This window comes from Salvelinus namaycush, chromosome 31 (genome assembly GCF_016432855.1).
Source record: "Salvelinus namaycush isolate Seneca chromosome 31, SaNama_1.0, whole genome shotgun sequence".
Taxonomy (NCBI): domain Eukaryota; kingdom Metazoa; phylum Chordata; class Actinopteri; order Salmoniformes; family Salmonidae; genus Salvelinus; species Salvelinus namaycush.
This window is the reverse complement of record NC_052337.1, coordinates 894,317-911,294: the sequence shown is the minus strand read 5'-3', so window position 1 is coordinate 911,294 and position 16,978 is coordinate 894,317. Positions and strand designations below refer to the sequence as shown.

The 16,978-nt window shown below is 46.9% G+C and overlaps 1 protein-coding gene across 4 annotated transcripts in view; it reads right to left on the bottom strand.

Annotated features, from left to right (window-relative positions):
- Positions 1–1,096: 1,096 nt before the first annotated feature.
- The window catches only part of fech (ferrochelatase), a 28,707-nt gene continuing 12,825 nt past the window's right edge, over positions 1,097–16,978 (bottom strand). For 2 of the 4 annotated variants that reach the window (XM_038971301.1, XM_038971298.1), the window contains 3 exons: positions 7,982–8,146; positions 7,024–7,083; positions 1,097–4,498 (listed from right to left, as the gene is read on the bottom strand). In XM_038971301.1, the coding sequence (XP_038827229.1) occupies positions 4,367–4,498; positions 7,024–7,083; positions 7,982–8,146 (357 nt within the window). In that variant the 3' untranslated portion in view covers positions 1,097–4,366. Of the gene's footprint in view, positions 4,499–7,023; positions 7,084–7,981; positions 8,147–8,270; positions 8,442–16,978 lie in introns of those variants that run through there. The other 2 variants (XM_038971299.1, XM_038971300.1) reach the window with 2 other exon arrangements.

Below are 16,978 nucleotides of genomic sequence, written 5' to 3'. Positions count from 1 at the left end.
ATACATACACCAATTGGACGCTTGTGTCTCAGCGTCAAGAGTGATGGTGAGTCCAGTGATGATGAACCCACTTCAAATAGTACAGAGGATAGGTTCTTAACTCTGGTACAGGTGGTTTATGTGCAGCTCTGCATCAGAAAGCCACAAATAAAAAAGGGGGTTGAAATGTACAGCTCTGCATCAGAAAGCCACAAATAAAAAAGGGGGTTGAAATGTACAGCTCTGCATCAGAAAGCCACAACTAAAAAGGGGGTTGAAATGGGCAGCTCTGCATCAGAAAGCCACAACTAAAAAGGGGGTTGAAATGGGCAGCTCTGCATCAGAAAGCCACAACTAAAAAGGGGGTTGAAATGTACAGCTCTGCATCAGAAAGCCACAACTAAAAAGGGGGTTGAAATGTGCAGCTCTGCATCAGAAAGCCACAACTAAAAAGGGGGTTGAAATGGGCAGCTCTGCATCAGAAAGCTCTGGACCAGAGCTAGACCCTTGTTGCATAAAAAGGTGTCGGATGTTATTACATACATTCAATCTGTCACGAAGAATCAAAAAACACATATTATGGGTGAAACGGAGAACCATGAAATGCATGTCTGGCACATCTTCTCCCTGTTATAACTCCTTAAAATCTCATCTCTCCCTCTCCTCCCCTACTCGGCCGGGCCCACCAACCCGTTTTCTCCAATCCCACCTTCAGTCAATTCACTCTGGCCTGGACACTCATTCTCTCATTTCATTCCTCCTCACCTCTCAGTACCCTGCTGCTGAACACACTTCCTCCTCATCCACCTGTCGCCCCCCCGCCAGCCAAACTGTACACCCTCCTCTCTTCACCCCCCTCCCTCAAGAAATCAATGGGAGGGCTCTCAATTAGAGGTCACACGGTGGAGAGCGCCAGCCGAGTTCCAGCCAAGCGCCAGCTTTTCAATTACCAGGAGGCTCCTGCTGCTGCTGTGCCAACCCCCCCTCCCTCTCCTCTAATAGCCCCGCCCTCTCCTCTAATAGCCCCGCCCTCTCCTCTAATAGCCCCGCCCTCTCCTCTAATAGCCCCAACCCCCCAGATGTAGGACTGGGTTGTTGAAGATCTGAAGATCTGATGAAATGATGCAAAATGTTTTTAATGTTGTCCATTTTATTAGATGTAGTGGAAGACTTGTTGTTAATGTTGTATTCCAGTAAAAAATAGATAACACATTTTGAACAGCAGAGCAGGTGGTGTTTTATGACAGACAGAAATAAATAAACCTTTAAAAAAAATCACAACGATGTAACATGAAGCGGCATCTCTTCACTATATATACACACACACACAAATCATATATGTAAGGGATAATCAATGAGGGCTGTGTGTTCTATGGAAAATAATTAACGACGTGTTCCCACGACGTGCTAGCAGAGTGGACTTAATGCAACTGCGTGGGAGGTTATTTTCCAGAAAACGCATATAGCCCCGAGTTGATTATCCCTTTGATAACATGGTTGTAATTGAACACATTTGCTGGTAGAAATTGTGTTCAACGTCCACTGAAGAAGCTAGCAAGTTGACGAGATAGCTACAGTAGTTACCGTGGTAACCAAACAGACAGACTTTGCTAGTTTAGCTAACCAAACTATCAGTCCTAGTTTGCTATGATGAAAATTGAGTTCAACACGGCCAATACTGTTCTCAATTTGACCTTTGATTTCAAAAGCATCTTAAACAAAAACATGTAAGAGTGAACGAAAGTCATTGAATTCAACCGTGCTGATATACCATGCGTTATAGTGAAGTAATGTACGCTCTAAAATGCTCTTCAAACCCAATCAGAAACGACTATTCAACAATAAGATGGTATAATGTCTTATTAAACTATGGTATCCACACATCTATAAACAAACCTCAATTTGTATACATCAAAGTTTCTTCAACATGATTTACAGATGACTTCTTAAATACATTAGAAAATCGGGATTGTGTTCAGCAGGCACATAACAGAAGAAAACGGCTGAAAACAGAGAGGTACTCCTCCAACTTGTCCAATAAGAAACGCTCGTGTACTTTTTTGGGGGTTGCAAAATGATTTAAAAACGTTTAGTTACGGTGTGCCCTGATGAACACGACCCTGGTAAATTATCACATTTGAGTAAATTACATATCAAAAGCACAGAGTTGAATCAATGTTCAAAGAGCAAGTGTAAAAAGGCACGTTATGTCATGTTACTCTGAGTTGCTGGACCGACAACGGAGAGCATGTCAACGCTGCTAGTCGCTAAGAATATGTCTGTCTGTCTAAACAGCAGCAGCTATAACACAGCTCAGGTTAGATGGATGAGGCCATGGAGCCCATAGTTAGACCGGCAGCAGGTTCGGAGCTGAGGGAGGTGAGAGGCCAGCCAGGGAGAGACAGGGATGGGGGACACTGCAGCACTGCAGCAGGGAGATGAGAGGTTGACCGGGGAGAGACAGGGATGGGGGACACTGCAGCAGGGAGGTGAGAGGCCAGCTGGGGGGAGACAGGGATGGGGGACACTGCAGCAGGGAGGTGAGAGGCCAGCTGGGGAGAGACAGGGATGGGGGACACTGCAGCAGGGAGGTGAGAGGCCAGCTGGGGAGAGACAGGGATGGGGGACACTGCAGCAGGGAGATGAGAGGTTGACCGGGGAGAGACAGGGATAGGGGACACTGCAGCAGGGAGGTGAGAGGCCAGCCGGGGAGAGACAGGGATGGGGGACACTGCAGCAGGGAGGTGAGAGGCCAGCTGGGGAGAGACAGGGATGGGGGACACTGCAGCAGGGAGGTGAGAGGCCAGCCGGGGAGAGACAGGGATGGGGGACACTGCAGCAGGGAGGTGAGAGGCCAGCCGGGGAGAGACAGGGATGGGGGACACTGCAGCAGGGAGATGAGAGGTTGACCGGGGAGAGACAGGGATGGGGGACACTGCAGCAGGGAGGTGAGAGGCCAGCTGGGGAGAGACAGGGATGGGGGACACTGCAGCAGGGAGGTGAGAGGCCAGCTGGGGGGAGACAGGGATGGGGGACACTGCAGCAGGGAGGTGAGAGGCCAGCTGGGGAGAGACAGGGATGGGGGACACTGCAGCAGGGAGATGAGAGGTTGACCGGGGAGAGACAGGGATGGGGGACACTGCAGCAGGGAGGTGAGAGGCCAGCTGGGGAGAGACAGGGATGGGGGACACTGCAGCAGGGAGGTGAGAGGCCAGCTGGGGAGAGACAGGGATGGGGGACACTGCAGCAGGGAGGTGAGAGGCCAGCTGGGGAGAGACAGGGATGGGGGACACTGCAGCAGGGAGGTGAGAGGCCAGCTGGGGAGAGACAGGGATGGGGGACACTGCAGCAGGGAGGTGAGAGGCCAGCTGGGGAGAGACAGGGATGGGGGACACTGCAGCAGGGAGGTGAGAGGCCAGCTGGGGAGAGACAGGGATGGGGGACACTGCAGCAGGGAGGTAAGAGGCCAGCTGGGGAGAGACAGGGATGGGGGACACTGCAGCAGGGAGGTAAGAGGCCAGCTGGGGAGAGACAGGGATGGGGGACACTGCAGCAGGGAGATGAGCGGTTGACCGGGGAGAGACAGGGACTCATGCAGGGGCAAGATGTGCAGCAGCACTTTGTGGAAGTGGAACCAGGGATTATGGTTCCCTATAAGAGATTAGAGGTCAGAGGAGATTACTGGGTGGGAAAGGTAAGAGCGTCGACTCTGGATGAGTCGTGCCTCTACAAGGATGGAAGCAGGGATCCTCTGGAGGACCAGAGGAGATAGAGGTCTCAAAGCAGGGGACAGTCCACCAGACTTCAGAGAGGGTCTCAAAGCAGGGGACAGTCCACCAGACTTCAGAGAGGGTCTCAAAGAGACACTGTGGATGACATACCAGAATGGGGTGGGGGACACGCTTTGCCACTGTCCCTGAGCATGGCGTACAAACCAACTGGACCAGGTGAGAAAGGATTACAGTCCAGTTTATCTTCCTCTTTGGAAAAAGATGGGAGGGATGAAATGGACATCGTTGAATCCCTGGAAAACTGATGGAATGTGAGCGAGCGGCAAGGGGGACAAAATAAGTGCAACTCTACTTGTCTTATAGCTTTAATGAGAGGCGGACTGACAGCTTCTTCCCTAGTTTGTCTGCTTCTTCTTCTGGTAGTTACTTAGAAACGTGTGCTCTGTCCTGTAGTAACAGATGGGTAGAGGGCAGGTGACTCTCAGAATTCCCAGCTTTTCTAGAAATCCCGGTTGGAAGAATCCAGGAATCAGGAAGAAATAAGTAGGAAATCCAGAATCCTTCAAATAGGATTTCAGGGAAACCAGGACATTTTTTGGGGGGATAGTTACCTGCAGTTTGCAACACTAGAAAATGGTTGAGGAGGAGGAGGAGGGTCATTTCTGATTAGCGAAGAAGGCCTTGGTTTTTCCGCAGGTGGGGTTGGTACACAGTGGGCAGCGCAGGGTGAGCTGACGGGAACAGGACTCGTTTGACTTCAGGTGGGTTTGGACCAGGTCTGCCAGAGCCTGAGAGAGGAGGGTCAAGGGTCAAAGTTCGGTTGATTTGTCATATACATTTACCTATAAGCGACCTCGCCATAAACAAAATGAACACCTCCAAAAATAAACACATAGTACGCAGAATAACCGAGTGAGAGGGGGAGTGAGACAAAGAGAGAGACGGCCTTGTAGGAGGGCTGAGCGTGGCCGGAGGGAGGGAGGGAGGGATAGGCCAATCCCTTTGCTGGCCAGCCGTTCCCCAGGGCTTTCTTCCCAGCTAGTTAGCTGGGGTCTGCTCGGTCTGAGTAGCACTACCCACAATGCCTCTCTCCCTCCCTCTCTTAAATGAACCCCTCACACAGTTAGAAGTAAGAGGTCATGGAGGGGCTGCCACTTCAAAACGTCTCTCTGAACATCTTTGATTCCTCCAGCACTACTGATGAAGTCTCACCATCTCTCGGAGTCAGAGCGAGAAGCAGTATGTGCCCAGTATTTGCTTGGAACTTACACTGGGGATATTGAATGATCAACAGTGACGGAGTGCTTTATTCAACGCTCGGGCTGTCTACACATACATGTAACACACATTGCTACAGTCATTTTGATGTCAGAAAGAAAATGTATGGACATTTTGGCTGATTTATGAGACACATAGAAATGTATTAAACATGATTATTATTGTAGAGGAATGCATGTAAACTTTATTATGTTAAATATGTAAATTAGAAGCCTTTAATTGATGCTACTGTGACACCTGGTGTTTTCTTTATGGAATGGTCTGACTAGCCATGTGAGAGACTCAAACCTCCATCTTTATGGAATGGTCTGACTAGCCATGTGAGAGACTCAAACCTCCATCTTTATGGAATGGTCTGACTAGCCATGTGAGAGACTCAAACCTCCATCTTTATGGAATGGTCTGGCTAGCCATGTGAGAGACTCAAATCTCCATCTTTATGGAATGGTCTGACTAGCCATGTGAGACTCAAACCTCCATCTTTATGGAGTGGTCTGGCTAGCCATGTGAGAGACTCAAACCTCCATCTTTATGGAATGGTCTGACTAGCCATGTGAGACTCAAACCTCCATCTTTATGGAATGGTCTGGCTAGCCATGTGAGAGACTCAAACCTCCATCTTTATGGAATGGTCTGGCTAGCCATGTGAGAGACACAAACCTCCATCTTTATGGAATGGTCTGGCTAGCCATGTGAGAGACTCAAACATCCATCTTTATGGAATGGTCTGACTAGCCATGTGAGAGACTCAAACCTCCATCTTTATGGAATGGTCTGACTAGCCATGTGAGAGACTCAAACCTCCATCTTTATGGAGTGGTCTGACTAGCCATGTGAGAGATACAAACCTCCATCTTTATGGAATGGTCTGACTAGCCATGTGAGAGACTCAAACCTCCATCTTTATGGAATGGTCTGGCTAGCCATGTGAGAGACTCAAACCTCCATCTTTATGGAATGGTCTGACTAGCCATGTGAGAGATGCAAACCTCCATCTTTATGGAATGGTCTGGCTAGCCAATGGTCCATGCCGGCACCTAGGCTGGGTGCGTCACTTGATTGAGTCACAGACGTGATCTTTTTGTCCGGTTTTAAGCCCCTTCGGGCTCGTGTGGTTTGGGGAGATCTTCGTGGGCTATACTCAGCCTTGTCTCAGGGTAGTAACTTGGTGGTTGAAGACATCCCTCTAGTGGTGTGGGGGCTGTGCTTTGGCAAAGTGGGTGTGGTTATATCCTGCCTGGTTGGCCCTGTCCGGGGATATCGTCGGACGAGGCCAGTGTTCCCATCCACCCCTGCCTCAGTCTCCAGCATCTATGCTGTAATAGTTTGTGTGTCAGGGGGCTAGGGTCAGTCTGTTATATCTGATGTAATTATCCTGTCTTATCCAGTGTCCAGTGTTAATTTAAGTGTGTTCCCTCTAATTCTCTTACTCTCCCTCCCCTCCCAGAGGACCATGCCTCAAGACTACCTAGCCTGATGACTCCTGGCTGTCACCAGAAGTGCTACCTTGTCCCAGACCTGCTGTTTTCCTCTCTCTCTCTACCGCACCTGCTGTCTCGACGTCTGAATAGGCTATGAAAAGCCAACTGACATTTACTCCTGTTACACCCTCTACAACCACTGTGATTATTATTATCTCACCCTGCTGGTCATGTTTGAACATCTTGGCCATCCTAGCACAGCCAGAAGAGGTCACCCCTCATAGCCTGGTTCCTCTCTAGGTTTCTTCCTAGGTTTTGGCCTTTCTAGGGAGTTTTTCCTAGCCACCATGCTTCTACACCTGCATTGCTCGCTGTTTGGGGTTTTAGGCTGGGTTTCTGTACAGCACTTTGTGACATTAGCTGATGTACGAAGGGATATATAAATACATTTGATTTGATTAAACACTTGGAATAGTCTCCACAGAACAAGATTTACGTGTGTAAAACAAGGCAAGTTCACAAAATATGTCAGGTGGCGCTTTTGCTAAGGATGACATAGGACCCCGTATGTACTGTGAAGAAAGCAGTGAAAACATGTCCGTTGCCTCTCCTACCTGGAAAAATATTGGGTTTCCATTCAGAGATTCAGCCCTTCTGATGTTTTCTACGCCACACTGTGAGAGAACATAGGACTTGGTTAACTCAGCACCACAACAAGCAGGAAGGTATAACAACAATAAGACATTTAATTCTCCTGTACGATCAGTAATATTCTCGAGACGTTAGACTGGTGGACGGGACTGTGTACTTTAAAACTTCAATAGTGGTAGACTAAAGGGTCCACAGACAAACAACATCAACCTACAGAAACCATGTCCTCCTTTAATAACTCGGGAGAGTACACAGTCTCCCGTAATATCAGTGACAGGTCAGGGATCAGTCTACGGGGAGTGACGGGGAGTGAGAGAGAGTGAGAGACAGAGAGAGAGAGAGAAAGACGGGGAGCGAGAGAGCGACAAAGAGAGAGAGAAAGACGGGGAGCGAGAGAGACGGGGAGCGAGAGAGCGACGGGGAGCGAGAGAGCGAGAGAGAGACGGTGAGAGGGAGAGAGAGACCATATAACTGATCTGTGATTAGTATGGTGGCTATAGTCCTCCTGTCTCTCACACGCTCTACTATTCTACTTCTCCGACAGAATCTTTTGATGGAAGGACACTCTTTTCTATACAACATCTGTCATGTATAATCTTCACTCCACAGTTTTCCACATCATAAGAAGTTATGACATTGTCTTGTTAGGTAAGTAGTTACATAAGAAACACTCACTGACCTCTCCCATCGAGAGTACTCAATGTCTAGCTCACACAGACACATACCTCTTCTGCCATCAAGAGTAATCAATGTCTAGCTCACACAGACACGTACCTCCTCTGCCATCAAGAGTACTCAATGTCTAGCTCACACAGACACGTACCTCCTCTCCCATCAAGAGTACTCGATGTCTAGCTCACACAGACACGTACCTCCTCTCCCATCAAGAGTACTCAATGTCTAGCTCACACAGACACGTACCTCCTCTCCCAGCACCTGAGAGTACTCAATGTCCAGTTCATGCAGCGTTTCGATGTGGTCGCTGGTGAAGGCGATGGGGACCAGCAGCAGGTTCTTCTTGCCCCGTTCACACAGACCCTTGATGACATCATCTGTCTGAGGGCCCAGCCACGGCATAGGACCAACCTAGAGAGGACAGAGACACAATTATCTGTCTGAGGGCCCAGCCACGGCATAGGACCAACCTAGAGAGGACAGAGACATAATTATCTGTCTGAGGGCCCAGCCACGGCATAGGACCAACCTAGAGAGGACAGAAACACAATTATCTGTCTGAGGGCCCAGCCACGGCATAGGACCAACCTCGAGAGGACAGAGACACAATTATCTGTCCGAGGGCCCAGCCACGGCATAGGACCAACCTAGAGAGGACAGAGACACAATTATCTGTCTGAGGGCCCAGCCACGGCATAGGACCAACCTCGAGAGGACAGAGACACAATTATCTGTCTGAGGGCCCAGCCACGGCCCCCATAGGACCGACCTAGAGAGGACAGAGACACAATTATCTGTCTGAGGGCTCAGCCACGGCATAGAACCCGACCTCGAGAGGACAATCAAGTCTGATTTATTTTTGAAAAGCTGCTGCACCAAGAATGTCTCTGAATTTCATATGTGGAAGTTAGGTGAATTGCAACAGCACTAGACTGCATTCAAAACAAAATCTCCCCTTCATCCCATTTATCCGCCACTCGGGCTCCGGGGCAGCGGTCTAAGGGCACTGCATCTCAGTGCTAAGAGGCGTCACTACAGACACCCTGTTTCAAATCCAGGTCCGTATCACAACCGGTCGTGATTGGGAGTCCCATAAGGGCGGCGCACAATTGGCCCAGCGTCGTCCGGGTTTGGCCGGTGTAGGCCGTCATTGTAAATAAGAATTTGTTCTTAACTGACTTGCCTAGTTTAAATAAAAGGTTAAATAAAAGGTTAAAAAAAAATGATTTTTTTTAAAAACATGGGAGACTGATGCTTTAGCCTTTGACTTCTGGTTTCGGCTCCCTAGCTGGAAAAAATATATTTTTTGTTATCAAAAAGATATTTCACAGCGATTTAGATGGTACAATGATTCCCTATACTATTCAGAGTTTGTTTTCTCACATAAACTAAAATTGAGAGACGTAAAACCAATTTTGCAACCAGGAAATGACAGAGCGATTTCTACATTGGCCACTTGACTCGATTTCCACTAGATAAAACACAGCCACAAAGTTGAACCAGCTTTCCCAATTTCGAGAAACAGATGCCGCTCCGGCAGGAGAAATCAATAGGCGAATATCACAGCCAATCACAACACTGGCAGGTTAGTAATACTGTGAAACACCGTCGTTCCACTATAACTACAGATATATTATGGACATTTTCTGAAATGGCAAGGCAAAAAATACAACTTTAAGTTAATTTCACGAGTCATAATAGACTCGACATCATTAAAAAGCAATTCAGGCTTTTCAAATTAAGACAGAGCATTAGATATGTGAATACATTAAGAGTTCTAACCAAATTGATAATATAGTATTGTATTTAGAAGATCCACGGGTGTTAAACTGCAGTCCCTGGTTCGAATACAGGCTGCATCACATCCGGGCCGTGATTGGGAGTCCCATAGGGCGGCGCAGCGTCGTCCGGGTTTGGCCGGTGTAGGCCGTCATTGTAAATTAACTGACTTGCCTAGTTAAATAAAGGTTAAATAAAAAAATACTAATTTTCAATGCTGTGGCTGAACTAATTATTATGTGATGTGTCAGTTACAAAACCTGGTGAGGCCAGGGGTCAAGGGTCAGGGCCACCACATATAGACTGGCATTACATACCGATCACCACAGGGTTGGTCAACATGTATCATATCAGATGCTTTCTGTCTGCTCCCAGTCTCAGCCCTGTGTTTCTACCTCAATAAGACCAATGATCTCAGCCCTGTGTTTCTACCTCAATAACACCAATGATCTCAGCCCTGTGTTTCTACCTCAATAAGACCAATGATCTCAGCCCTGTGTTTCTACCCCAATAAGACCAATGATCTCAGCCCTGTGTTTCTACCCCAATAAGACCAATGATCTCAGCCCTGTGTTTCTACCCCAATAAGACCAATGATCTCAGCCCTGTGTTTCTACCTCAATAAGACCAATGATCTCAGCCCTGTGTTTCTACCCCAATAAGACCAATGATCTCAGCCCTGTGTTTCTACCCCAATAAGACCAATGATCTCAGCCCTGTGTTTCTACCTCAATAAGACCAATGATCTCAGCCCTGTGTTTCTACCCCAATAAGACCAATGATCTCAGCCCTGTGTTTCTACCTCAATAAGACCAATGGTCTCAGCCCTGTGACCACAGTGTCCAATTAAAAATGCATATTTTGACCAATGGGTAAAATATGTTAGTTGTGCAGATAATCCTATAAGAAAACCAATTGTCCAAACCGCATGTCTCTATCATAAGCCGTTCAGAGGTTATTTAACATTTACACCCTTGTAGAGTGGCCCAGTTTACACCCTTGTAGAGTGGCCCAGTTTACACCCTTGTAGAGTGGCCCAGTTTACACCCTTGTAGAGTGGCCCAGTTTACACCCTTGTAGAGTGGCCCAGTTTACACCCTTGTAGAGTGGCCAGAACTAGGGTGAATAATTAAAATGGAGGCCAGAGGATTAAAGTAGTCAATCTAGATTTTATTTTTGTTGTGTCAGCTAGGCTGGATGCAGTCTTACGGCTACTGAATACCTGACAGGCTCACTTTCCCGTTGAACTAGTCATCCTTCTTAAATCCGCAGGACATAAAACAATATAGGAGGTCAGATGGATATGTAGTCATTCATTTTGTTTTCGCCCCTTTTTCGTGATTGACGTGTTGCTGTGCGTTTTGTTGCTGTGCGTTTTGCTGCCAACTTTACTTTGCTAGCTGACAACTTTACGTTTTGTTTTGTTTTTGTTTTTAATTACCGTTTATATTTTTAGTTTTTCCATCGCAACTTTTTTCCCTCATTCAACTTTTTCGCTCCGGACGCTTTATCTGGACATGGTTCGTCAACACCTTCAACAGCCGAAGCTAAGTAGTAACATTAACATGATGTCTTCTAATTGCGGTCGCTGTACTCATAATATACAGGAGAACGATCGCCTTACGGCGAGAATAGCTGTGCTACAAGCCCAGCTTCAGACGCAATCGTTAGGCAAGGGTATTTTCAGTGTAGGAAAGGAAGAAACAGCGTCTGTGCCACCAGTAAGTACATATAGTAACGTTAGTATAAACCCTCCCGCACAGTCCCCGCAGCCGGACAACTTTCTCATGGCTTCTGGAGGGAAATGCTGTAGGAATGCTCAACTGGTGTCGCTCATTCAGCCGACAGAAACTTTCAACCGGTTCTCCCCATTATGTAGCGAGTCTGAGTCTTCTCTTGTCTCTACTCCTCCCGTTACGGGGTCTGAGACGCCGAAGGCTCCCACCATTAGCTCTGACAAATTGAAAACCCTAGTCATTGGCGACTCCATTACCCGCAGTATTAGACTTAAAACGAATCACCCAGCGATCATACACTGTTTACCAGGGGGCAGGGCTACCGACGTTAAGGCTAATCTAAAGATGGTGCTGGCTAAAGCTAAATCTGGCGAGTGTAGAGAGTATAGAGATATTGTTATCCACGTCGGCACCAACGATGTTAGGATGAAACAGTCAGAGGTCACCAAGTGCAACATAGCTTCAGCGTGTAAATCAGCTAGAAAGATGTGTCGGCATCGAGTAATTGTCTCTGGCCCCCTCCCAGTTAGGGGGAGTGACGAGCTCTACAGCAGAGTCTCAGCACTCAATCGCTGGTTGAAAACTGTTTTCTGCCCCTCCCAAAAGATAGAATTTGTAGATAATTGGCCCTCTTTCTGGGACTCACTGTAAGAAATTGTAATAGAGACTGGAAACTAGTAATAACAACATTTCAACATAAGCCATGTTTTATACAAAATACACATACTCCTCATTTCTCTTGGACATATGCTGGACTTATTAAGACACCAACTACAGACACACAATTCCCCTCCCCCATGATAACCATAGACACACAACACAAGGTTGGAGCTCAAGACAGTTCTTTGTCTCAGGAACCAATGGAACGTTGACACCAGGCCTGTTAAGGACTACCCAAGACCCAGATCGACCAATCGGAAGGCCAGACTTCCAGATCAACCTACTTTGCTTGTTGTCTATATAAAACTGTACAACTGCTTAAACTACCTCTTTCCGGACGATTTCATACGAATCAGACAGAAAGAGCCGTGCCGCACGCTTTGACTAATATCTTTACACTTGAATAAATCTGCCTTATTATAAAATTATACACCTCGTCCTATGTCTCTTCTTGTTCTCCTGTCTCCAGTAAAACGTTTTATCAACATCACCCACAAACAGGACCAAGCCTGACCTGCTGAGGAGTGACGGACTCCATCCTAGCTGGAGGGGTGCTCTCATCTTATCTACCAACATAGATAGGGCTCTAACTCCTCTAGCCCCACAATGAAATAGGGTGCAGGCCAGGCAGCAGGCTGTTAGCCAACCTGCCAGCTTAGTGGAGTCTGCCAATAGCACAGTCAGTGTAGTCAGCTCAGCCATACCCATTGAGACTGTGTCTGTGCCTCGACCTAGGTTGGGCAAAACTAAACATGGCGGTGTTCGCCTTAGCAATCTTATTAGGATAAAGACCTCCTCCATTCCTGCCATTATTGAAAGAGATCGTGATACCTCACATCTCAAAATAGGGTTACTTAATGTTAGATCCCTCACTTCAAAGGCAGTCATAGTCAATGAACTAATCACTGATCATAATCTTGATGTGATTGGCCTGACTGAAACATGGCTTAAGCCTGATGAATTTACTGTGTTAAATGAGGCCTCACCTCCTGGTTACACTAGTGACCATATCCCCCGTGCATCCCGCAAAGGCGGAGGTGTTGCTAACATTTACGATAGCAAATTTCAATTTACAAAAAAAAAAATGACGTTTTCGTCTTTTGAGCTTCTAGTCATGAAATCTATGCAGCCTACTCAATCACTTTTTATAGCTACTGTTTACCGGCCTCCTGGGCCATATACAGCGTTCCTCTCTGAGTTCCCTGAATTCCTATCAGACCTTGTAGTCATAGCAGATCATATTCTAATTTTTGGTGATTTTAATATTCATATGGAGAAGTCCACAGACCCACTCCAAAAGTCTTTCGGAGCCATCATCGACTCAGTGGGTTTTGTCCAACATGTCTCTGGACCTACTCACTGCCACAGTCATACTCTGGACCTAGTTTTGTCCCATGGAATAAATGTTGTAGATCTTAATGTTTTTCCACATAATCCTGGACTATCGGACCACCATTTTATTACGTTTGCAATCGCAACAAATAATCTGCTCAGACCCCAACCAAGGAGCATCAAAAGTCGTGCTATAAATTCTCAGACAACACAAAAATTCCTTGATGCCCTTCCAGACTCCTTCTGCCTACCCAAGGACGTCAGAGGACAAAAATCAGTTAACCACTTAACTGAGGAACTCAATTTAACCTTGCGCAATACCCTAGATGCAGTTGCACCCCTAAAAACGAAAAACATTTGTCATAAGAAACTAGCTCCCTGGTATACAGAAAATACCCGAGCTTTGAAGCAAGCTTCCAGGAAATTGGAACGGAAATGGCGCCACACCAAACTGGAAGTCTTCCGACTAGCTTGGAAAGACAGTACCGTGCAGTACCGAAGAGCCCTCTGCTGCTCGATCATCCTACTTTTCCAACTTAATCGAGGAAAATAAGAACAATCCAAAATTTCTTTTTGATACTGTTGCAAAGCTAACTAAAAAGCAGCATTCCCCAAGAGAGGATGGCTTTCACTTCAGCAGTAATAAATTCATGAACTTCTTTGAGGAAAAGATCATGACCATTAGAAAGCAAATTACGGACTCCTCTTTGAATCTGCGTATTCCTCCAGGGCTTAGCTGTCCTGGATCTGCACAGCTCTGCCAGGGCCTGGGATCGGGAGAGACACTTAAGTGTTTTAGTACTATATCTCTTGACACAATGATGAAAATGATCATGGCCTCTAAACCTTCAAGCTGCATACTGGATCCTATTCCTACTAAACTGCTGAAGGAGCTGCTTCCTGTGCTTGGCCCTCCTATGTTGAACATAATAAACAGCTCTCTATCCACCGGATGTGTACCAAACTCACTAAAAGTGGCAGTGATAAAGCCTCTCTTGAAAAAGCCAAACCTTGACCCGGAAAATATAAAAAACTATCGGCCTATATCGAATCTTCCATTCCTCTCAAAAATTTTAGAAAAAGCTGTTGCGCAGCAACTCACTGCCTTTCTGAAGACAAACAATGTATACGAAATGCTTCAGTCTGGTTTTAGACCCCATCATAGCACTGAGACTGCACTTGTGAAGGTGGTAAATGACCTTTTAATGGCGTCAGACCGAGGCTCTGCATCTGTTCTCGTGCTACTAGACCTTAGTGCTGCCTTTGACACCATCGATCACCACATTCTTTTGGAGAGACTGGAAACCCAAATTGGTCTACACGGACAAGTTCTGGCCTGGTTTAGATCTTACCTGTCGGAAAGATATCAGTTTGTCTCTGTGAATGGTCTGTCCTCTGACAAATCAACTGTACATTTCGGTGTTCCTCAAGGTTCCGTTTTAGGACCACTATTGTTTTCACTATATATTTTGCCTCTTGGGGATGTTATTCGAAAACATAATGTTAACTTTCACTGCTATGCGGATGACACACAGCTGTACATTTCAATGAAACATGGTGAAGCCCCAAAATTGCCCTCGCTAGAAGCCTGTGTTTCAGACATAAGGAAGTGGATGGCTGAAAACTTTCTACTTTTAAACTCGGACAAAACAGAGATGCTTGTTCTAGGTCCCAAGAAACAAAGAGATCTTCTGTTAAATCTGACAATTCATCTTGATGGTTGTAAAATCGTCTCAAATAAAACTGTGAAGGACCTCGGCGTTACTCTTGACCCTGATCTCTCTTTTGACGAACATATCAAGACTGTTTCAAGGACAGCTTTTTTCCATCTACGTAACATTGCAAAATTCAGAAATTTTCTGTCCAAAAACGATGCAGAAAAATTAATCCATGCATTTGTTACTTCTAGGTTAGACTACTGCAATGCTCTACTTTCCGGCTACCCGGATAAAGCACTAAATAAACTTCAGTTAGTGCTAAATACGGCTGCTAGAATCCTGACTAGAACCAAGAAATTTGATCATATTACTCCAGTGCTAGCTTCCCTACACTGGCTTCCTGTTAAGGCAAGGGCTGATTTCAAGGTTTTACTGTTAACCTATAAAGCGTTACATGGGCTTGCTCCTACCTATCTTTCCGAGTTGGTCCTGCCGTACATACCAATACGTACGCTACGGTCACAAGACGCAGGCCTCCTAATTGTCCCTAGAATTTCTAAGCAAACAGCGGGAGGCAGGGCTTTCTCCTATAGATCTCCATTTTTATGGAACAGTCTGCCTACCCATGTGAGAGACGCAGACTCGGTCTCAACCTTTAAGTCTTTACTGAAGACTTATCTCTTCAGTAGGTCATATGATTGAGTGTAGTCTGGCCCAGGAGTGTGAAGGTGAACGGAAAGGCTCTGGAGCAACGAACCGCCCTTGCTGTCTCTGCCAGGCCGGTTCCCCTCTCTCCACTGGGATTCTCTGCCTCTAACCCTATTACAGGGGCTGAGTCACTGGCTTACTGGTGCTCTTTCATGCCGTCCCTAGGAGGGGTGCGTCACTTGAGTGGGTTGAGTTACTGACGTGATCTTCCTGTCTGGGTTGGCGCCCCCCCTTGGTTTGTGCTGTGGTGGAGACCTTTGTGGGCTATACTCGGCCTTGTCTCAGGATTGTAAGTTGGTGGTTGAAGATATCCCTCTAGTGGTGCGGGGGCTGTGCTTTGGCAAAGTGGGTGGGGTTATATCCTTCCTGTTTGGCCCTGTCCGGGGGTTTCTTCGGATGGGGCCACAGTGTCTCCTGACCGCTCCTGTCTCAGCCTCCAGTATTTATGCTGCAGTAGTTTATGTGTCGGGGGGCTGGGGTCAGTTGGTTATACCTGGAGTACTTCTCCTGTCTTATCCAGTGTCCTGTGTGAATTTAAGTATGCTCTCTCTAATTCTCTCGTTCTCTCTTTCTCTCTGAGAACCTGAGCCCTAGGACCATACGTCAGGACTACCGGGCATGATGACTCCTTGCTGTCCCCAGTCCGCCTGGCCTTGCTGCTATTCCAGTTTCAGCTGTTCTGCCTGCGGTTATGGAACCGCCACCTGTCCCAGACCTGTTGTTTTTCAACTCTTAATGATCGGCTATGAAAAGCCAACTGAAAATTATTCATGATTATTATTTGACCATGCTTGTCACTTATGAACATTTTTGAACATCTTAGCATAGTTCTGTTATAATCTCCACCCGGCACAGCCAGAAGAGGACTGGCCACCCCTCATAGCCTGGTTCCTCTCTAGGTTTCTTCCTAGGTTTTGGCCTTTCTAGGGAGTTTTTCCTAGCCACCGTGCTTCTACACCTGCATTACTAGCTGTTTGGGGTTTTAGGCTGGGTTTCTGTACAGCACTTCGAGATATTAGCTGATGTACGAAGGGCTATATAAAATAAAATTGATTGATTGATTGATTGACATCCAATTGGTAGTTACAGAATTGTCCCATCGCTGCAACTCCCGTACGGACTCGGGAGAGGCGAAGGTCGAGAGCCATACGTCCTCTGAAACACGACCCTGCCAAGCCGCACTGCTTCTTGATACACCGCTCGCTTAACCCGGAAGCCAGCCGCACCAATGTGTCAAAGGAAACACCGTACAGCTGGCGACCGAAGTCAGCTTGCAGCCGCCCGGCCTGCCACAAGGAGTCGCTAGAGCGCAATGGGACAAGGAAATCCCGGCCGGCTAAACCCTCCCCTAACCTGGACGACGCTGGGCC